Source organism: Mugil cephalus, chromosome 5, assembly GCF_022458985.1.
Source record: "Mugil cephalus isolate CIBA_MC_2020 chromosome 5, CIBA_Mcephalus_1.1, whole genome shotgun sequence".
Taxonomy (NCBI): domain Eukaryota; kingdom Metazoa; phylum Chordata; class Actinopteri; order Mugiliformes; family Mugilidae; genus Mugil; species Mugil cephalus.
The window spans coordinates 27,514,182-27,536,798 of record NC_061774.1 but is presented as its reverse complement, the minus strand read 5'-3'; the positions used below and the strand labels follow the sequence as shown (position 1 = coordinate 27,536,798).

At 38.4% G+C, this 22,617-nt stretch overlaps 1 protein-coding gene and 2 non-coding genes across 5 annotated transcripts; 2 read left to right on the top strand and 1 right to left on the bottom strand.

Annotated features, from left to right (window-relative positions):
* Window positions 1-1,483: 1,483 nt before the first annotated feature.
* Window positions 1,484-14,769, bottom strand: slc25a48 (solute carrier family 25 member 48). 3 transcript variants are annotated; one of them, XM_047585968.1, is made up of 7 exons: window positions 14,597-14,760; window positions 12,787-12,830; window positions 11,941-12,012; window positions 8,760-9,012; window positions 6,791-7,081; window positions 4,506-4,639; window positions 1,484-2,432 (listed from the first exon to the last, which is right to left on the bottom strand). In XM_047585968.1, exons 1-7 carry the CDS (start codon window positions 14,649-14,651, stop codon window positions 2,328-2,330), a joined length of 954 nt encoding a protein of 317 aa, XP_047441924.1. In that variant the 5' UTR covers window positions 14,652-14,760; the 3' UTR covers window positions 1,484-2,327. The 3 variants fall into 3 exon arrangements, with proteins under 3 accessions (XP_047441924.1, XP_047441925.1, XP_047441926.1); XM_047585969.1 differs by lacking the exon at window positions 12,787-12,830 and having other exon boundaries at window positions 14,597-14,769; XM_047585970.1 differs by lacking the exons at window positions 11,941-12,012; window positions 12,787-12,830; window positions 14,597-14,760 and adding an exon at window positions 11,177-11,340.
* A 4,379-nt stretch (window positions 14,770-19,148) lies between these two features.
* On the top strand, window positions 19,149-19,220 carry trnat-cgu. The gene has a single exon. It is a non-coding gene; the product is annotated as a tRNA-Thr (tRNA).
* Window positions 19,221-22,298: 3,078 nt separating this feature from the next.
* trnat-cgu lies at window positions 22,299-22,370 on the top strand. Its single transcript has one exon. It is a non-coding gene; the product is annotated as a tRNA-Thr (tRNA).
* The last annotated feature ends 247 nt before the right edge of the window (window positions 22,371-22,617 follow it).

Sequence of the window (22,617 nt, the reverse complement as noted above, 5' to 3'; positions counted from 1 at the left end):
CGAGTTGCTTTAAGTTGTTTTGTTTCTATATTCTCTTATAAGTGATTATAACTTGTAGTAAACTGATGGTTAAAATGGTTTTAGATGAACACAGAGAAGAATCTTCTCATTTTATCTCTTAACATATAAAAAAAAAAAAAAAAACAGATGACGACCAAAAGCAGTCGGTTGTTTTATTAACACACTGATAAACTGTTACTACTGATCAAACTGTTCTGTTCATTTTCCCTTGAATCAATATAAATTTACACCTTTGGGTATAAAAACACTAGTGTGGAGAAATTTACTTCCTTTTAACAAGTCACGTTTTCCTCTTTCGGATCATTTTAAGTAAAATCTCATTTAAAAAAAAAAATCTTGTTTTTTCAGTGCATTTAAAATATTTTGCAGAAAAAAATAAATAAATTATCTTTATTTGCATTGTCCTCTATGTTGCCACTTTAAAATGTTTATTATCTATGAAAAAACTATTTTAACGTCAATGTGTATTTTCCACATTTGTCCACAAGGAGGCGGTAGAGTTTGATAAATGACTTAACTCCTGCTCAGTGTCTGGGAACAGTTTGGCTTTAATTACTGAGGCTTGTTTTAAACAGTACAGAGGAGGAATATATATATTTGAAAGACGTCCAACCAACCAGAGCAACTCTTTGCTCTTCGTCCTGTAAAGTTGCTGAAGCTGAAACAAAGGAAACAGGAACTGGACAGAGAAGCAACTTTATGACACAAAATGAAATTTGTTGTGTGTTTTCCCCCAATTAAACATAACTGCTTTTAAAATAAATTAATTAATACCAGTTCCACGAATAGCATGAATTTGCAAAGTGTAAAACTTACATAGAAGATGTTCATTTTTCAATGACAGTAACTTTTATATAAACTGTTTTATTCAGAGACATGGACAGAAAAAAACACTGAGAGTTAGGACTGAACTTATTTTTCCGTCAGGAATTTAATTTGTTTTGAAGGATATTTCATTAAATACAAACATTCTCCTAATTTATTTGCTCTTCTTTGCACTAAAACAATTGGGGAACAAACTGGAGTTACAGGTTGTTACGCTGTTGTGTTGCTGGTCTGTTTGACTCGATATCAGATTAGACTGAATGTTTCCCCCGGTGCCACTTATTTGGTTTATTAGGATGAAATTTATTTAATTTCTCTGCTGCTCTGGAGGATTTCCGGTCGTTTCAAACATGAGCAGTGTCCGTGTGTGTTTGTGTTGTGTGGTGCTGCCCTCTAGTGGACACTGACGTCATCACAGGTAACACAACAGTAGGTGAATGTAAACAGTGGAGAAAACAGAGCGAGAGCTTCAGCCTCTTATCAGGCGTCTGCAGAGAAGCTTCAACACGACAGAAAATCAACTCCTTCGGTTTATCTGGACGTCGGCGATTATCTGAAGGAACAAACCGCCACGTGACGAGTGGTCACATGAGTCCCACTTTATTCTGAGAAGAGAGGATTCAGAGAAGGAGGCGGATGTGTTTAAATGCTTCATTTATTCATTTATTTGTTTATGTACAGTCAGACGCTGCTAAAAGCATCAATATATTTACAGGTATTTACAACGAGACATGAAAACTATTAAAAACAGCCACAGATATTCACTCTAAAATGAGAAATATCTAATTTGTTGCTCGTTTAGTCTCTTAAAATAAGTGATTTTAAAATAAAATTTGTGCATCATTAGCTGTGAATGCTAACTGTTAATGATTAAACACGTTCGCTGCAGAAATAAAAATAAAAAGGAGGAATAATAATGTAACTGTTCTCTCTTTTCTTAATATAAGAAACAAACGTTTTACGAATGAAAGACGTGTCATTTCCAACACTTTGCATTAACGTTAGAGACGAAAGCAGATTATATTTAATTAATTCTTTTTTTTTTGATCAGCTTGTAAAAGAAAAACGAATCGTGTTGAAAATGTCACATCGTTTATATAAAAGCTCTGTTTTGTGACCTCAGGTTGTTTCTTCTTCTTCTTCGTGCTGAGATTAAAGTGCGACTCCGTAAAGACTCATTGGTTTAAAACGATTTGTGATGAAAGTTTAACTAAACTTCTTTTTCCCTCTTTGAATTGTGGAGTTTTTTAAAAGCGAACTGAGTCTCAGGGCTCGAAAGGAACTTCACACCGAGTTCTTTGGTAAAATTTCTGACGCTAAAATCATCTTAATTCATTTAAAATCCATCTGCTTAAAAAGTCAGAATCAAGTCTGCGTCTCAACTCCTCTTTAAAACCAGCTCAGATTCGTCAGCTGAGCTCGTTCACCAAATAACTCGGTGTGATTCCTTCGTTTCCTTCGTTTCCTTCGTTTCCTTCGTCCTAAAGGCTCCTGAAGAACTGCAGCGAGAGCTCGTAGGTCAGGAACATGGTGGCGCTCATGGGGAAACCACGGATGGCGTTAACGGACGCTCCGCGGAAAAACACCTGCAGGGAAAAACAAAAGAAAGAAAGAAATGTTTCAGTTTCACTATTAAAGTTGCAGATTTGTGCCAGATTTGAGAACCAAAAAGCTTCACCTGTTAAATGTCTGATTTACTGATTCACACCATCAGGTTCATTTAATCACATGAGTCACAATTAAAATCTGATGAATTGTGCAGCAATAATTAACATAACCAGGAGAAACTGAATGAAATTAAATGAAATATGCTACATATGACATAAATTAGAAGATTAATGAAAAAAATGGCTCCTGATAAAACCTCAGCAAATAAAACAAGTGGCTCCAAAACAGCTGAAGAGAAGATTTTTCTCATTTATTTTTGCTTCTTTCGTTCCAGAAATGTTGAGCAGAAATATTGGTTATTCTCTCTGTTTCCTTTCGTTGCCTCCTCCTCACAACAATAAGGCACTAAATGATCTATTTGCATCTTCTCCACCTAATATTTTCAATTATCTGCATAATTATTGAGCTAAACATGTTAAATGGACTGTGTGCGTTAGTTCAACCCTCGTTGCTTCGTCATCAGTTTGCACATGTGTCCATGTTTGCAGCTCTTTTAGTAAATCAGGCCCTAAATGTCCAGAACCTGCTAATGAGCTCAAACAGGAAGTGGTTAGCGTAGCACGTAGCGTGAGGACAGGACGTGAGATTTCAAATTAAAACGTTTGGTTGGTCGAGTGCTTTTCCTCGGGCTCCGCTGATCAAGTCTCCAGGAAGTCACAGTTAATTGGCTTCTTCCATAAAAAAAGCAGAGCTCCCCCTGGTGGCTGGAGGCTGCAGCATCGGTCATAAGCTCCACCTCCTCCATGTCAGTGGGCGGGACTAAAACACTAAAATATAGGCCCCGTCCTCCTCCCCATGAATGGATCCTAACAAGAAAGAAAGACGCTCCAGTCTCAAGTCTTTTGACTGAAAGAGGACGGAGACAAACTGTCCCCAGCGTCAGTTTGGGACGAAGTGGAGACACATTGTCCATATTTATATACAGTCCATGGTTTCATCATATCCCAGTTAAAAAATAATAAAAAAAAAAATCATAAAATCAAACATAAAACTCTGAACTTTGGACTTGTTTCATTCACTCGCCTTCTTTTATTAAAGGCTTTATTTAAGTTGTGTAACTTACAGAGGGACTAAAACCAGGACAGTGTCTCTGTTGCCCTGTAATAACCCGACTCATTGATCCTCGCGGTCACATGAACTTTCTCCCAACGCTAACGATCTGCAGCTATTGACCACGTCCACCTCGTTGGCTGGAGCCTTTTCCACTTTGGACGTCGGGACGGTTTGTGTGTTGAAACCTGTGAGGGCGTCACGAACGGCGTGAACCCAGACGCCCGGACGCTCGGCAGCAGACGTGGTGTTTATTTTACTTTTATTTACCCCCGAGGGCGGAAGTCACTGGCGCTGGAGATGACGTCACGTCTGAGTTATCGACGTTCCAGTTACAGGAAGTCAGAAAACCAGACGACCGCGTCCATGAAAACTCACGCCTTCAAATACAACCTGGTGTTTGACAACTACTGTTTTTTTTTTTTTGAGTGAAACTGATATGAACTAATATTTTTACTATAATGTTAAACTAAATTTAGTCTATTTAAGTTACACAGATCGTAAATGGAACAGTAACTTGAACCAACTCATGAGTCTTTTACTAGAATTATTTACAGTGATTAAATCTACGAAACCCCACGAGGCAGAAATTTATAAAAATATTTATAAGTTTTATTTGTTTAATTTAAAGTTAGTATAAATCCCACTTTGCCACAATGTTTGTCTTTGTTTTGGTTTTACCAGGTTGTTGTTTTTAGCCGTTGTTAGTTCTTATATAACACATAAAAAACTTAAATTACACTTTTAACAGCATTTCAACACATGTATGTGGAAAAAAACTGTCTGTACGTCTGATTTAATGCGACAAAAACCAATCAGAAGAGCTAATAAATACAATGATTTGAATTAGTTTATAACAGAATGAGCCAGTTACCAGTGATCACGGCGTTTTCACCCTGTTTCTGTTCACCTGCAGCGTCTTGTTTTAATACTGATCTCACCTGAGCTCCCTCTGTCTTGTAGCTGTGGACGATGCAGTGTAGGATCCCCCTGTACTTCCTCTGCAGCTGAGCGTCCGCCTGCATCCGACTCTTCACCACATCGGCCGGCGTCGCCGTGACCCAGGAGATGGAGCCTGAGGACGAGGACGACACAGTCAGATACGAGAACATCTGGTCTTTTTCCTCTTAAATACGACCAAACGCTGCTCATCTAACTTCTAACTTTTAAAATGATGCGTTCAGGTGTTCCTCGTGAACGTTAGAAAAGGCAGACTCGGTTTGGGGCCTCTCTGATTTACGTCGTGCAGGAGGATCTGAGAAACCACTCGGTTCTGACTCTGGTGTCACGTGTTGAGTCACGGCTGCTGAACATACATCTGGAAATAAATGCACGTGAACAAACCTCCCGCTGGCCTCCAGGATGTTTATCCACGGGAGCACGCGGCTCACGTTCACTGGGCTCAGACGTCTGGTTTACATAGAGGACCCACTTATACAATCCTTACATACAATCCTTACATGTGCTGCCTTCTGCTACAAAACTACCATTAAACTAAGAGAGATTTACATTAACAGGTCAATGAAAAGGCAGCAGGATAAAGTTAGTGTTTCAGGATGTTTAAATTCACTTGATTTAATCTGAAAATGTATTTTAAAGAATAGTTTTCTAGTTTTCTTCTGTACGGAATTTATGCAGAATCATTATTTTACAACCTATAATGGTTAAAAATATGGTTTAAAAGATATTTAATTACATATATCTTTCCATTTTCTCAGGACACGTATTAAAAAAAGGTCTTAATTTAATTAAAATTATAATCTGCAGTTACCATTTACGTGCACCTAGAACTTCGCGCGTCACCAGATTTTGTGTCGTCAACCACTTCAGATCCAAACCAACAACCTGACATTAATGTTGCATTTTTCTCTGTGTGTGTCACACAAAATCAGCTCCAACTCAACACGGTGTCATTGGCTTTTATTTTTTTTGCAAACCTTGCATATGGGACACGTTTGTTCCACCTCCACCTTGTGATATCTGAACCATGTTCCATATTATTGATCAGGAGCTTTGTTTAAGCGTGAATTACAACTGCGAGGACGTCGAGAACATCATCAACTTTCATTCATCATGAGATGGTAAATTCTCATCGGGTTTCCACCGTTTCTCTCATTAACTAATGTTCATTAGTTCATTTTGAATGTCACTGCACTTTGTTTCCTGAGATCTTGATATATTTTATATATGAAAGTGTTTAACAGTGTTTGATTTTAACATCCATGTATGTTAGTTTTAAAATTCACGTTAGAATATAGATACATTTTTCCTTCTTTCTTGTGGTTCTTTGTGTTTATTTAAAAAACTAAAGTTCTTTAACCTCCTGATACATTGTCTGGATTCATAACTGGGGTCTTATTTTGTTTTATTCAAGTATTTATTTGAATTTATTTCAAATTGGAAATTGCATTTTTGTTGTTGTTTTGAATAAAAAGGACACATTGTTTTAAATATTATATGATATTATGGCCGACCTCAATAAATGAATCTTTGATTCATTGAAAAAACTCCTTTTATTTCAGATTTGTATTTGAGTAACTCTGGTATAGATGATGCTTTAATACGACACCAAGAACCATGAAGAGAAAACCAACAAAAACCAGATAAAAATATTCCACTCACAGTTTGTGCAACAGCTTCACTTTGTTCTGATTCAGGGAGTAAACGATAAAATCGTGTCACAACGCTGCGTTTAACCTCGGTTCACACCAGCTGTAATGATACTTTTATGTTTATTACCTAATCTTGACTCACATATTATACAATGTGTTGCTCCAGTTCATTTTGTACCATCGGTCTCATGATCTGAACGTTCCTTTGTGTCCACTCACTTTTCTGTGGCCTTGTGATTATTACTCATCCTCATCTTTTTCTCTGTTTACCCTTTAAATATGTTCATACTTCATGTAGATTGTTACAATATTTCCATTTCCTCTGCTTGTTTATTCATTGTTGTGCCTTTGAGCCGGGGTCTCGTTATTTAATATTTGTATTTGCTACGTTACGCTTAACGTTACGTTACGCGTCCAACGATTTATGTGCCTTCAGGTGTTTAAGATGTTTTGCCTCCAGCTAAGCCCCGCCCCCAAAACATATCACACTGTTTACAGATCTACAGTAAGATTATGCTTAAAGTCTGTGTTTTTTACTAGCTCCATCTTCTTTCCTAATTTGTATGTCTACATAAAAACATAACTGTCACTTCTTAAAAGACTAAACTCTGTACCTGCCAATCCTCCCGCGAGCCAGATGGAACAAGGATGGAGGCTTGAGGCGGCGGCGTCGGGCTTCAGCAGGTCACAGAAGATGGTGTAAGGGATGAAGTAGAGCGTGTAGCCGGGGACGTCCCTGAGGATCATGGCCCCGGCTCCTCTGTACAGGCCCTGGAGGCCCTCGGCCTGCAGGATGCTGCTGATGCAGTGGATGGGGCCCCGGTAAACCCTCTGTCCCGGGAGGTCGACCGAGCGCAGAGGGATGTTAGTGCCGCTCGATACGTTACCAGCGAGGTGCAGGTTCTCTGTGGAAATATGTTATATTTTAATTACTGGTATCAGACGGTCGGACATATTAATCGCTGAGTTGACAGTCGACAGGTTTCCGGTCTAAAGTTTCATGCACTTTGCGCCGTCATAAAAAAAAAAAAAGCTTCACATCTATCCAAGGTCAGTCTGTGAGGAAACGAACGCAAGACAGACGCTGTAAACAAATAAAAAGCTATGAATGTTTCATGTGTCATTTTCATTTCAAGACGACCTGATTCAACCTCAGCTTTACTGATTTACGATTGAAGAGAAAGACAGAGCCCATAAAATAAGGACATGAGACAGATAGACGGAGATAAACGCTCTATGCAACATCAGCAAGTTTACGGAGAAAACTCCCTAGAAAGTACAAATTATCCAAAGCAAGAAAGACGATTTAAAACGTGACAATATAAAATCAATGAAAAGGTGGATCTCTACAATAAGATACGTAACCATGTCCTTTAAAGAAATACTCCTGTTCAAATCATCAACATGGAAACTCAAATACTAGTCGTCACTTTTGAGTATTGACTTTTACTTCTACACATATTTTACTAATTTTTGCTCTGCACAGATTCTAAGACTTTAAACTCCAGATGCTCCAACTCTTCTGACGTTTCACAGGACGCTTTTATTTTACTTCCAGCAGCATTTACATCTATAAAACACCAAGTTCCTAAGATTATATGACCTTTAACAGTTTGCCCCATTCACACCAGGGATTTTTTGTTATTTGTTGGTAATATTTTGGTCAATATTTGTAATTAATTCTTAATTTTGTATTATTTGTAATTAATCTGTACTTTTTTAAAAATTTGTTGTAATATTTTTGTAATTAATTTGCATTTTTTTGTAATTTGTTGGTTATATTTTTCAAATTTTCTGTAATTTGTTGTACTTTTTGTAAATTGTTGAAATTTTCCAGATCCAAAAACGCGTTTAAAAAGACAAGTAGACATAAGTTAAGTAAAGTTTTGAGATGACGTTTTGCATCCAAGTAGTTTCTTCAGTTCTAAGCAACTGGTTGGATTTATGCTTAAAAGGGAAACTTCAAACTTCACATTGGTTCCTTGACTGGAACTGAACAAGTTACTCAGATGAAACGTCTTTTTAAGACTCTAAAAGTCCAGTTGCCTTTTTAAACGCTCTTTGATACATAATAACGACAGAGACGTAATTTGTTGTAATTTGTTTTTGTTCAGGTGTCAGTCCTGCTCTAACTCTGCAACAATTTGCTCAAGTTAAATATTAAATAAAGCATCTGGGTCAAGACGAGAACGTTCTGTTTCATAAGAGGAAACATTTCCAAATCCTCACTGGTCTCAACTCTTTTCAGCACAAGGTTGTTGTTTCCTAATGACGTCCAGTTATTCGCCTGTCGTGACCTAGATCACGTAAAGTGATGGTGACGATGACGAAGAGGAGTCAGAGACCTGACTTCCAAAAAAAAAAAAAAAAAAAACGCCGCCTTTATTTAAGCTTCTAAAAGACGGATCAAAACAACACATCTGAGGACAAAGACGTTGCCATGTTAACGAAGCCGCTGTTTATCTGGAACGGCGACGGCTACGTGGCAGAATCCCAGACGCTAACGGTTTAGCTTTGTTTTTTATTTTCCGGGTTGAGGCGAGAAAAACAAAAAAACAACAACAACAACAAACCCACATTTACCTGCTAGAACCATCTGCGTCTGCATCTGCAGTCTGATCTTGACCAGATCGACCGGCGCTCCCAGGCCCACGGACATCAGGCCGGTCAGCATGCTGGCCACGGTCAGGTCCAGCATGCTGCAGGGATGGCGCCCGTCGCCATAGCGATGTTTGCTTATGAGTCTCTGCGTGTTACTGAAGAAGCCGAACACGGCCGAGTTGTAGAGCGTGATGCTGGCCAGCGGGAACGACATGCCTTTAAAGAAACCTGCCACCTGAGGGACACACATTTATTACAACTTCTTTTAATTATCAATTATCCAGAAACAAACACAAGCACATGAAGGAGTTAATCCTCTAACATTCCCCTGGTGGTTTATGGGGCAGCAGTATCTGTCTGAACCAGTCAGGCCTCTGTAAACAAGTTGTGTTTGATTAATCCTGCATGATGCAATATGTTATTTCCTTTGAATTCATTGATAAAAGTCTTTAAAGGATTCAACCAACACAGGTTTTCAAAACAAAACCGTTCAGTGAACCCAGTGACTTCTTAGTTTTTAACTGTGATTCCTCCAGAACATTATCCCTTAAAGTGATTCTGACTTTTGTGCTAGTTTTGGATTTGAAAAGAGACCGAGACCATGAACGAGCTCCAAAACAGCAAATTCAGTTTATTTTGGATTTGTCCTAAATAGTTTTTTGTTTTTTTTTTCATAACAGGCTGAAAAGGTTTGAGGAAAGACTAAGGCCTGGAGAGAAGAGGTTCTAAGCTTTAAACTAAAACCACAGCTCAGTGCCAACAATGCACAGAATGTAAAATGAGACAAAACCGCTGCCAAATATTTTGGGCCTTTTTTTCTCACGTGGAAACTTTCTCGCTGAGCAGCGAGTTTAAGGGAGACGTATGTTTAAGATAAATCCCAGCTGTACATTGTCTGACTGAATCCTCTGTCCTCACATCTGGAACAACAGCAACAACAACAACAACAACAACAACAACCAACAAAAGCTATTTAAAACTGAACAAACTTTTGTCGAGTTCCAAACTTTTTTTCTTAAGTTTTCACCAACTACATTAAATCAGGCCTGTTGCTCAATTCAATAAAGCTCTGTTTTATTTTTCCTTGTGGCAACGGTTCATATTATTTAAATTAAATTCTGCCTAAACTCACTGAGCTTTAAACACTCGGGCTGAGGAGCTGCTTCACTGAAGCAACAAAACAAAGATGAACCAAAGGGGAGAAGAAGAAAAACCAGCAACCAACAATTACAAAGTAAGAATAGTTCAAGTGCAATGTATGGATTAAGAGTCACATAATTCATCTGGACAAAAAGACGGAAAACAAGCTACATGAAAAACAACTACAAACCCTATTTGAGAGATCGTATATCGATCCATAAAATACTCTGTGGAAGTTTCCCATTTCCTACATCCTCTCGTTGGAAATCTCATGATTTAGACCAAAGCTCCAACTCTCACAAACCATCAGAACTGAAAGCTGGTTTGGATTTTTAAAGTACAACAAGAGTACGACAAAAGCTGAACAAAAGCCACATGAGCGATGAGAAACGAGATGTTGTTTCTAAACAAATTCAATCCCCATGTTAAATTGGAATCCCATCCAGTTTTTACTGTCATTCTTGTTTTTAAACCAAGCAAAACACTTCTAATTGTCACATAAGTGTCTCTGTGGCAGGAGCCCAAACACCCGCCGTCTTTCAACCACAAGAAGAACAAAGAATCCTAAAAACAGATGGAGGGAACCCACAGAGCCGAAACACAAGATCAACCCACAGAGATCAAAACACGATCTGCTTCAACCACCTACAAGATGTTGAAGCAACCGTCTGAGGAGACTTTACAGATATAACAAGCAGAATTGGATTTGTTTAAAAAGGTGAAGTGAAGTCACCTTTGAGTGGCTGTTAAACTGTTACTGAAAACACCAATTAGACCTAAATCCACGTTATTTTCTCCACCCAGATAAAACTAGGTCAAATAAAGATAATAAAACTTTCATGTGGAGAATTTAAAAAAGATTATTTCGAGCACACATTTCAGATTTATTCTATGTATGTCCAAGTCTCACAAAGCTCTAAGTGGGCTTTAAATACTAATTCACTGTATGAGAATAAATGAAAAACACATTTAATTCAATATTGGGGAATACACGAAGGCTAACGAACTAGCTTGTCTCTGATGTTAAGACACCTACAGCAGCACAATAAAAACACGAACCACGTTCGTTTTCTTGCAGTGTGTAATAAAAATCTATAAATTATTTCGTTTTTAAAACTACAACTTATAACAACAAACATTTTTGGGTAAAACAAGCTAACACGAAATGTTAGCTTGCCATTAAAACAAACTGTGTTTGCTAATGTTAGCTGTAAAAACGAGCGACACATCATACAGGTATTAAAAGCAAAACTTGTTACCGGCATATAATTAGTGATGTTAACATTTAATGCCTCCTTTCACTCATATTTTTTGGTTCTCTGGCGATATTTTAATGGCGATTTCTTCACCTAAATATATTTACTCGTATCTTATTTGCCGCCATTTTGCCTCTTCCGCCCCATAGACTGTAGCCCCGCCCCCGTGACAACTACGCATGCGCACAGACAGCAATTGTCAATGAGTCTTCTTCTCTTGTTTTTAAATGGTAGTTTGAAAAAGCAGCTTAGTGATGCATTACCGCCACCAACCACAATTCACCGAAACGTCCACATATACTGAGGATGTTTTAATTTATGACAAATAGACTTTTTAAATTATATATATATATATATATATTATAGTATATATATATATAATAATATATATATATATATATATATATATATATATATATATATGTAAAATATCAAAAATAAAATAATGACAATATACAACTTAAGTGCTGTAGTTCATTTCTCTATTCCACTCTAGAAGTGTCTCCACAGCAAAATCCTTAGAATCTAAGAACGGCTGTGTAAAAAAGCAGATAATCCTACTATCCTACATAATTTTATTATAAAGGTCATCCTCAGTGGTATTTCTTGGAATTTGGGTTCCAGTTCAAAGGTTAAGTAATAAAAACTTTAGATTGCGTCATCGCTTCTAGGTGCGTTTTTACTGCACAACGTATAAAAGTTCAATTAAACATGGAAAGTGTCTTTAAATCATTCATGCAGCATTTCGAAGAAGCATGGATGTTTACCGTCTCCTTCCTGTAGATGGTGAGGACACAGTGGAGCGTGTTCTTGTAGCCTTTTCCCGCCTGCAGCCGCGTCTGGAGGCAAAAAATAAATAAAAGAAAATTCTATATTCTGCATTATATTTATTCTCCATATGCAACGTAAACAAACTATCAAACTACCAATCACAGATAACCCCGGTCACCCTCTGCCCCAGATAATCTTGGATTTGTGCATCTTTAATCTGGCTTCTAACGTGGTTTTCTCTCCAAAGCCTGACATCATTTTCCGTTTGATGCTTCCAGTTTAAGCAGCTTGAACCCAAAAGTCTTTGGTTATGAGACAAACTCCACCACGACTGCTGTTTTAGTCTAAAAGAAACTTTCTTCATGACGGGAAACACAGATTTTTGTCAAATCTGTACAATGGCAACAGTGAAATCAAGCAACTAAGTAGAATGTGGCACAAGCATAAAGAAGAAGATCAACAAGTCCTAAAGGGAGTAAACGCTTTTACAGGAACTTTTATTTACTATATTCTGATGTTTCATAGTCAGCTTAGCTTCCTCTGTATCTCTGCACACATCTCCTCTGGCTTTTTCTCTCTCCCATTTTTCACAACTTTAATGTGTGTCTGCAACAAATGGAAATCTGGAAGTATGTCTGTGCAGTTATGCATCTGCACATTTAACGACGCCCTTCCCACAACGAGCACCAAGAAAATGTGTTCAGCGTGTCTAATGAGTCTTAATTGCTCCTGTAAAGCGCACGGGATGTGCAGCAAAACAACAAGACTTGATGAATCGCAGGTTTTTCTGTCTTTTATGTGACATTATAACCACAATCAGCAATAAAACAGAGGAGTGATACCTTGACCGTGTCCAGAGGATGACCCACCACCACACTGGACGCTCCTGCAGTGAAAAGACAGACGTTAAAATGAAATGCAAGGATAGTGTCAGCCCTCGACTGTCACGTGAAGTAGAAAAATAAAGTTTTAATCCAGTTTCATTTCCTCTTTGTTGCGGGGGCCAAACACACTCCGATCTATCTTTGCAAACGGGGCAAACTCACATCATGAGGCCCCCGGGGGCAAAGCGCGACCTATTGTGCTCCTATTAAGAGTTTGTGTGCCTCACTGGCTTCCACCCTTCACAAGCCCTTCACTGCACATGGCAACCAGGTCATCACCCAGGAACATGGACAACAACCAGGTCATCACCCAGGAACATGGACAACAACCAGGTCCATGTGCATCTGTGGGACGTCAGTAACTCACTGAATGCAGATGTGTTCCAACATATGCACCGTAGTAGGAAATGCAAACGTTTCCTAATTCACCAGTTTGTTTCTTTGGCCGGGAAGAAAAAAGATAAAAGTGAGGCCTCTTTCATTCTTTCTTTATTTCTTTATTTAAAATGCAGCTCACACACACACAAACACAGACACACACAGACATGTTCTAACACAGCGGGAACATGTTGTTCTGACCACACAACAAAAGGGGCTCAGAAGATGATCTTCCCAGAGGGAACTCAGAACTCACCATTCAGATGTTTTTTTTTTTAATTTATTATTATATCCTGATGTTTCTGATTTCTCATTCTCATCTTCCACAACCACTTTCTAATTAATGCAGCTTAAACTTTTGTCTTTGTGGTGAAAACAGAACCACTAAAAGGTTTAAATCTGTACGATGGCGACAAACAACAAGGTAGAATTTAGCCTTTGGTTTTATGTCTGTGGTTAAACGGTGGATTCTTCTGCTTTAAAGGGTTTGGATTTTAGTGCATCTTCAGTCTCACGTCTTGTGTTTTTCTCTCTTTTCCACTTGTCAACCAAAAGCCTTTGGGTTTGAAATAAACTCGACAATTATTTTATTCTAACAGCAGTTTTAAAGTTTCTTTTTTGAACAACAATGAACATAGATTTTTGTCTTTGAGGTGAATTTGGAACCAATAAAAGCTCAAATCTGGAAAAATGCAATGCAAAATGTATAATTTGTTCTTTCATCAGCTCATAATTGGTGGATTCTTCTTCTTCTGGTGCCTAATTTTCTGCTTTATATGTTGTTTGTTTTTAATATGCAATACTTGGACTAATAAAAGGTTGTGGACGCGCAGTGCAAATAAATGCATATTTCCGCTGTGTTTAACAAAGAGCATCTCTTGATTCAGATCATATGAGGCCTGCAGTTTGTTTATGCAACTTGATGTTGCAGCAGCGCCCCTAGTGGCCAAATACCGCTAGTGCACGCATTCCACTTTTTTTTTGAAAAACTCTTTAGAAATAACATTTTTTTACACAATCAAATGCGCAGATTGAGCCGGTGAAAGCGCGTCTAGGAAGTCATTTAAAACCACTGGCCGCAGTGTGTGAAGAGACTGGATGTGAGAGTGTTTGTTTATCAGTGCGGGAGAACAGAGGAGGATTGTTGCTTCCTCTGCAGACCCTCTATTGTTTATTCTGGATGTGGATGCACGCCGGGCTGAAGGACGTTTTTATTTCTACAAAACGCTTTTCATTGTGGAAAAATACTGTAGGAAAATAACCTAAAATAAGCGCGTGTTTGCTTTTAAAAACCACACATTCCTGCAGATTTAACCCAAACAAACAAACAAACAGCAAAGAGGGAAAATCCATCCAGGCTTCCAAAGTAAAAGTTAGAGGAGTCACTCACCGCCGATCCATCCCGCGATGAAATCATCCAAACGAAAACTCTTGGAGGTCTGCATCTTTAAAACTGCTAAAACCCGCTTCCTACCATCAGTGAAATGCTCTGAGGAGCAGCGCAGCGGGGAGGGGGCTTTTATTGATAAGGAGGAGGTCACAGAAAGGGAAGGGGGAGAGAAAAAGATTTTGAAGAGTGTGGGCATTGATAAGAAAGCAGAGCGCAGCAGGTTGTCTCGGGCAGCCAATCAGAGCGAGGCTTGGGGCGGAGCAGGCGACCAATCAGCTGCGAGCTCTTAAAAGCGGTGCAGCCTATGGAGGAGGAAACTTTAACCTGGAACCTGCCCTGAGAGAGAAACTCTGGACGGTAACTGGATGTTTAAGAGGAGGATCGTCTCATCTTATCTTATCAGGACTTTAGTTTTATTGTCGCTCAAAGCGAGAGTGCGCAACAAAATAAAGCCGCATTTAAACCGCAGCCATAAACAGAAACAATAAAGTATATAAATATATCATTATGATTAGTTTATTAATACACATGCTCTACTTTGTGCTCTACTTTTAATCTCTTTTAATCTTTAATGTCCTTGTTTTACTGGAACAAATGCAGTTTCATGGTGGACGTCTTTTAAATATTCATATATATATAAATGAATATTTTTAATTTTTTCTACATTGTGGATTTACACTGAAGATATCAAAAGTATGAAGAAATAAACAAAAAACTAACCAGAATATTTTATATTATAGATTCTTCAGGTATTAAATAAGTTAAGGCGGCCATGAGTCTGTGAACAATGTACAAGAACTGTTGATTTGCATGAATAATCTATTATAAGGGATGAATTGTTAAGCTTCAGTTTTCATTTAACAGATATTAACAGACATTTTCTACCTCTGTCAACTTCTTATTTAATATCCGGCTTCATAACTGCAACAGGTTTATTCATAATTGTTCATTTTTCCCCTTTGAACACACTGTGCGTGCCAGTTCATTAGGAACACCAGTAAATACATGCTGATATAAAGAGTCCTGCACTAAATCTTAATCTCCATGGAGGTTTCTGGTGTTTAGCATTAGTTTCAAATAACCCTGGGTCTAAATAAGTTAAACACAATCCAAGTCAGAAGGCTTTCGCTCATGCATGTTCCTAATAAAGTGGCAGCTGAGTATTTGTTTTCATTTGTGTGGTTGTTTTGCAGCAGCAAAATATTAACTTATTGATCGGTCTGAGTGGGGGGTGACTAGAGGTTGAGCTGCCCAGACATAGTGTACCTAATAAAGTGGCCAGGAGAGTCCTCTCATGTCTTTAATGCTCAGGGCGTCTTATTAGGGTCAAGAGGACTCGAGTAAGACTTAATACTTAACTCAAATAATGTCCAGACGTCTTTGTTAAGACGTCTTGTAGTTGACTTCATTGTGTTTTCCTATGTTTGTGTTAATTCCTCGGTCGTCTGCCGCTCAGCTGCTCATCACAGAGTCTGAGTCCTAATCTGGGCCACGTGCTTTATGACACTGTTTGTTTGTCTTCGCCAAGGTTCAGGCGCTGTAGGCGGTGACCTTGCACAAGGAGCTGATTCCTCTTGGTTAATAAAAGGTCGACAGCGGAGGAATATTTCCCCCAGAGGCCGTAATAATAAGAAATCTTTAACTTCACTTTGAAACACGTTGAAGTCTTTTTGAACTGAGAGGCCTGGCTGCAAAACTGGGTTATTTTCCACGTAGCTTCAGAGCAGAAGGATGTAAATGGAGAGTGAAATGAAAGGTGCATCATGGGAAGTCTCCCTCCGTGTTTAGTGGGGTTTCCTTGTCCTATAGAAACGCAACGCACACCACGCGCTAAACTTAGAGCTGTCAGGTTTCCAGGATCCGACCGTGCAGCCGATCACATCACAGCTGATGTCACACAAAAAAAAACAACAAAGCTACTTAAACTACTCAACGTCCATAGCTATTCACATCTAATTGAAGAGATTTGTTTTATAAAAGTTTTGATAAACATCGATACAGGTGCCACGATGACAACCGCTAACTGCTAACCGCCAACGTCTGTTCTGCTTCTTTCTGTTGTCCAACCAATTCTATAATGACGTCATCTCCCTGAGCAGATTTCTGGCACCTACAGCTGGTTCTGTTGAAATGGTGCCAGTGTTTAAAGAATGAAAACACACAAACTTTGTCCAAAAACGGTGCCTTTTTATATTTAAGGTATTTTGTGACGTGCACAAAATCTCCCTCCTCCAGCTCCACCCAGACATGAGGCGCTGATAACAGAAACACACAACTTCTTAACACACTGTGGAAAATTACCAGAAAACAACAGTGAGCTACGAGTCTGAGCTGCAGAAAGAAACACAACATAACCATTTTTTTTTTCTTGTGCAAACAGATAAATTTGAACATTAATCCGAAGTTTATTTAAATGTAAAGAAGCTGCTTGTATGAAACGTCCCGTTTCACCGTCACCTTTGCAGACTTTGCATAATTTTACATTATCTCAGAATTTTAATTATTTATTTAACAGTAAACACTGAACATCATCCAAGCAGCTGATTCTTATTATTTATTAATTTTATCAATGAATCACAGATTATGTTTGAGATTTTTGCTTGAAAATGTTAATAGGTTTTGTTTGTTTATCTGATTTGGGATGGTTATTTATTTATTTATTTATATGTGTTGAACGTGTGTTTATACGTTTATGAAGTGTATCGTATCTTCTGTTGTTGAGTAAATTTGGAGGATAATATTCTGTGGAAATGGAAAATAAAATAAACATTATGTTCAAAAGTACAAAAACAAAGAAAGAAGCTAATTTAAGGTAATTTCCAGGTTATTACTTTAGCTTTATTTTAATTTAACTCTTGTCTTATCTTATACCTTTTGCATGTGTCTATAGACAGAGAAATTAAAATAACGACCATGAGAATTGTATTGTATCTTTAGGAAGTTGTCCAGAAACAGCAGATCAGAGTCTCAGACAGGTTTTTAAAGATGTGTGTGGGGGTCTGCAGGTCGGTGGTGGGAGTCAGAGGGTAAAATCTAAGCTGCTGTAACGAGACCGGAGTGGAAATAAAAATATACTCGCTGCTGAAATCCTAAACTCCGTGTTTAGTGGGGTTTCCTTGTCCTATAGAAACGCAACGCACACCACGCGCTAAACTTAGAGCTGTCAGGTTTCCAGGATCCGACCGTGCAGCCGATCACATCACAGCTGCTGTCACACAAAAAAAAACAACAAAGCTACTTAAACTACTCAACAAAGTGTCGTTGTAATCCAGGAAGTGTCCCAGAGTTAGAGGAGGCAGCTTTCAGCTTCATCCTTTCTGGGTTTTTTTTCTTTCTGTGTCTCAAACATGTTGATGTGATCGTTTCCAGATGGTTTCTATACATAGACAGTGTGTGTGTGTGTGTGTGTGTGTGTGTGTGTGTGTGTGTGTGTGTCTCATGTGTTCCTGTATCACATTTCAGTGACTCAGGGTGAATCTTAAATACATACGTCTGATTAAGTGTCTCAGTTTCTCATTTCTCCTTCCATATTACTTCACCTCCCCACGTATAGAGTCTATATTTACTACTCCGTTTTTTATCTTTTGGTATTTTCCTATATTTACTCTATTTATTTCATTATTATTTTTACCATTTTGTTTCATTTTATTTCTATTTTTACACTAGTGTTTGTCAAAAGTGTTTGTGCAACTGAGACCAAGAAATTCCCCGTGTGGATGAATAAAGTCTAACAGGTGGTTCATGCCTCTTATGCCCGAACATAATGAAATGTAACTATACGTTGTGGCGACTCCAACCACAACAGTTGTCATCGGTCCACTGGGTAGTAGCTTGTTTCCGCCTCATTTTTTCCAGCTGCTTCTCCATCTCCACAATTTTCCAATTGATTGTTTTGGATAAATAAAGATGGAACACGTGGGGGGTAAGGTTTAACTGAGGGGGAGAAAGGTCAAAGTTTCAGTCGCTCAAAGTGAAGCAGGAAGTAGAAACAAAAATTAACCCGACTGGCAAAAAAGACGCTCGGTGTGTTTACGTGCACATCTTATTGGTGCTTTGCTCAAAATTCTACTTTCTGAATCAGGTCCTTGTCCCAGTTTACATGCAACAGAGAAAATCTAATAACTGACGGGAACATGTTCTCCTCCTCCGAACTAGGTGGCGACATGTGTCTTGTCAGCTGGTTATTACAGCCCCCTTTCCTGTTGACCTGTTACAACCTCTTACCTATAATAAACTAGAGTCGCTCATGTGTCAGACCTGCATTTCACACAACAACCAGGTGGATAATAGTTCATGTTTTTAATGTGTGCGCAGATAGATGGTGCTATCCCTCAGGTGGTTCTTCTACCGACTCTGTTTACCTTCTTCTTCTGCTCCTGCCTTTCTTTTTTGTTCTTAATCAGATAAGAACTCTGACTTTAGTCGGAGTAACGTGTTTACATGCACTTAAGTTGTCCAGTTAAAGTTGGATTAAGGTGATAATTTGTTTTAAATTTTGCTTCCTATTCGCCTCTATTCCTCTTTTTTTTCTTTTCTTCGTCATGTGTTCTGGGGCGTGGTGGCCAAGTGGTAAGGCGTTGGTCTCGTAAACCAAAGATCATGGGTTCGATCCCCATCCACGCCTTCAAGCTCTAACGTCACTTTATATTATAGTATCTTGGGTTTGTCCTGTGTGATTAAATTGGCGGGAAAATCTTTGATAATCTAACAACCACTCCCCCATCTTCTTCCTCTCCAGCAACTCAGGACTCTCGTCCTCCTCCACCTCCTTCTACTGTTTTTCTGTTTTTCAATTTCATCATCTTCTTTTTTCATCCTCCTGCTTCTCCTCCTGCTTCTCCTCCTTCCACTCCTTCTTTGTCTCCCATTTGTTCTTCATTTCCTCCTCCACATCCTCCCACATTCTCTTCTTTGTCATTCGTCTCCCTTATATTCTTGTCTTTCTTCCTCCTCCACTTCCTTCTTCTTCTACTCCTTATTCACCTTCTTCCATTGCTTCATCATCTTAGTTTCTCCTTCTCCTTCTCTTCTTCCATCTCATTCTCGTTTAGATCTCCATCCTAGAAGGTGTCGAGACGTTTTATTTGTGGTGGAGGAGGAAATAAATGTGTAGAAAGGTCAAGACTCCAACAGCAAAGTTTATCTAAAGAATAAAACCAGAGCACGAAACGAGAAACAGACAGAGTCACTTTTATTTCATTCATTGATTAAAATAAAACAGTAAAATACAAACACAAACAAGTGTGAATGAAAGGCAACAGAAAAAAGAATAATCTGATATAATTTGCCCCAATTTATAAAAAGAAACAACAACACAAATAATGACAATAATAAAATACAGGACACAATTCAAATAAAACAGAAGCTTTAATTGATCTTTTAAATGTAAATTTTGATTTCAGTTCACACAGAAAACAACGCTCCAGAAGTTTAGTTTTATTTGTTCTTTTTAAGTTACACTTGTTTTGCTTTTTTCAAATGTTTCTAAATGAGCTTTAAACATAATTTGCAGGATAATATATAATATTCTTGAAATAATCTCAGATTTATCAGGAAAAAAATAATAACAAATAGCTGAATCATCAAGTGCAGACAGGATTTAAAGAGTATTTATTGAAATTTAAATGAAATTCTGTCACATTGTTTTTTTCAGTAATATCTTATTGATTATTCTTTGACAAACAATGAGAAGAGAACACAGCTCTGACAAACACAACAGTGATTGTTTATGTTTATGTTCAAAGTCCACACACGATCATATGAACATGAGACACACGTCAACAGGTCGAACCGTGACACACAACAAACGCACATGTTCTCCTTGAACCTCACTCATGAAAGTGTGTGTTTTTGTGTGTGTGTCTTGATTCCGGCTGCCGATTGGTCGACGGCTGCAGGTGTGTTTGACAGACGGGAGTTTGAGGAGGACACGACACAAACAGAGTTAAATAAACCTCAGATTACACACACACACACACACACACACACACACACACACACACACACACACACACACACACAAGAAAAATAAATAACAATAAATAAAAAGCTCCAACTTTTAACCTCCTGAGACCCGGTGTCCTCGTACGGGGACGTTATGTTTCAGGTTTGTTGCATCTTATTCTGCTTCATTTAGACCTGTTGTCCTCATAAGGGGACACTTTTATCTCCCAAGTCCTGGTAGCGAAGGGTCAATAGACTTGCTTATTTATTCTTATTAATTTTTCTAGTTTGATTTAACATGAAAATTTAACAAATTCACAAGTACTTGTTTGAGGACGTTGGGATCTCATCATTTCCAGTTCTGCTTTTGCATTAAAATAAACAGTTTTATATTTAAACTGTAACATACAGTGAAATAATCCCAGTGTCCACACAATTTATTTCAACAATTACTTCCAGTTCGAAGGTGATGCTTGTTTCTTATATTTCTTAGGTTCCGTAAAATCCCAAATACCTAAAGATCTTAATGTCATTTTAAAGAAATTAAGATAAATTACAAATATATGCTCAGGTCTCAGGAGGTTAAACTGTGGATTAAAAGTTGAGACATGGAGACAAAATAAATGAACCTTCAGAGACATTTTAGCTTTGGGACTTTACACGTTACATAAAAAAGTAACATTTTTTTAATTATTTTATTTTTTGCTGCTTTTGACTGATTGATTTGTAAAATGAGACAGTTCGTATTAATGAACGTTTACATGTAAATACGAGAAGGTGCAAAATGAAATAATGACAATAACTGAACAAAAACATACAAAAGAGGAAAAACAGGCAAACGACAACAAATAGAGACACAGACAAAGACTTTTTAGATCCATCATGACCCAGATGACTGAGACCTTCACACCCATGAAGCAGAGGAAAGATGAATGACGGCAAATCATTTCATTTCACTTTACATTGGTAGATGTGTTTTTTCTCCTGCACAACAACAACTGATCATTTTTAATTTCTTCAACGTGCAAATAAACAAATCAAACCAAATGGTTTGTGGAAAGAAGAGTCAGAGGGAAGGAGGGAAGGAGGGAAGGAGGGAAGGAGGAGTGGGGAGGAATGTGGTAAATCTAGGGAGAGTCTGGAGTTCAGAAAAGGTTTTTATCTTCAGCTCAGAGTGTCTCTCTGAGTCATTTCTTTAGGACAAACACAAACACGCTGCTGTGACACTGAGCTTCGTGGGAACGTTTCACAACTCGTATCCTGACCCCAGTGATGTATTACAACAGCGTAAACTCCCACAACGATGCATCTGACCTCTTCCTTTTTATCAACATTAACATTTTATATCGTGCTATTCTGATGGAGACACTAAGAGTCTTGTGACAGCTGGAAGGAGGACGAGGAGGACGAAGAGGACGAAGAGGACGAAGAGGAGGGGACATTTCTCAGAAACTTTTGCCACGGAGTCGAGCGGTTTGTTTGCGTCCGGTGTAAAGATTACTGACCTGTCTGCAGCAGGGACAACGTGGACAGACGTGGACTGTGTCCCAACTTCAGGAGTCTGAGGGACAGCTGATACCGAGTCTGACTCTTCATTTAAAGAGAGACAGAGACAGACAGAGAGACACATGATCTATATATTAGATCAATGGACAGAAAGAGAAGGACAGAGAGACACCGACAGAGGGAGACACATTCAGATATTAGATCGATAGATGTTGAGACGGAGTCTCAGAGGACAGAGGGACAGGTGTCTAAGGGCGTGGTGGCCAAGTGGGAAGGCGTTGGTCTCGTAAACCAAAGAGCATGGGTTCGATCCCCATCCACGCCTTCAACCTGGAACCTTTAAGTTTGCATCTTAAATGTTAATGATGCTGCTACATTTGGAGAAAAACTTCCTCCTGAAAAAATGACAATAAAACTGCATCATGTCTTAAACTATTATTATTAAAGGTGAAGCTTTAGCCTGATTCTTCTGTCAAACGTCAGCTCCTCTAGGTCCAATGATCACAATCAGTCCTGATTCAAGTTCCGCTGCAGGAAATTTAACTTATAAAACTTTTCTGAACTTTTTTAAT

Excerpts from the sequence above, each read along its gene's own strand:
- slc25a48 (XM_047585968.1), bottom strand. The coding sequence starts at position 14,651 with ATGCAGACCTCCAAGAGTTTTCGTTTGGATGATTTCATCGCGGGATGG. Across the intron at positions 9,013-11,940 it reads CCATCTACAGGAAGGAGACG|GTGGCAGGTTTCTTTAAAGG; the intron begins GTAAACATCCAT and ends TGTGTCCCTCAG. Across the intron at positions 7,082-8,759 it reads GACGCAGATGGTTCTAGCAG|AGAACCTGCACCTCGCTGGT; the intron begins GTAAATGTGGGT and ends ATATTTCCACAG.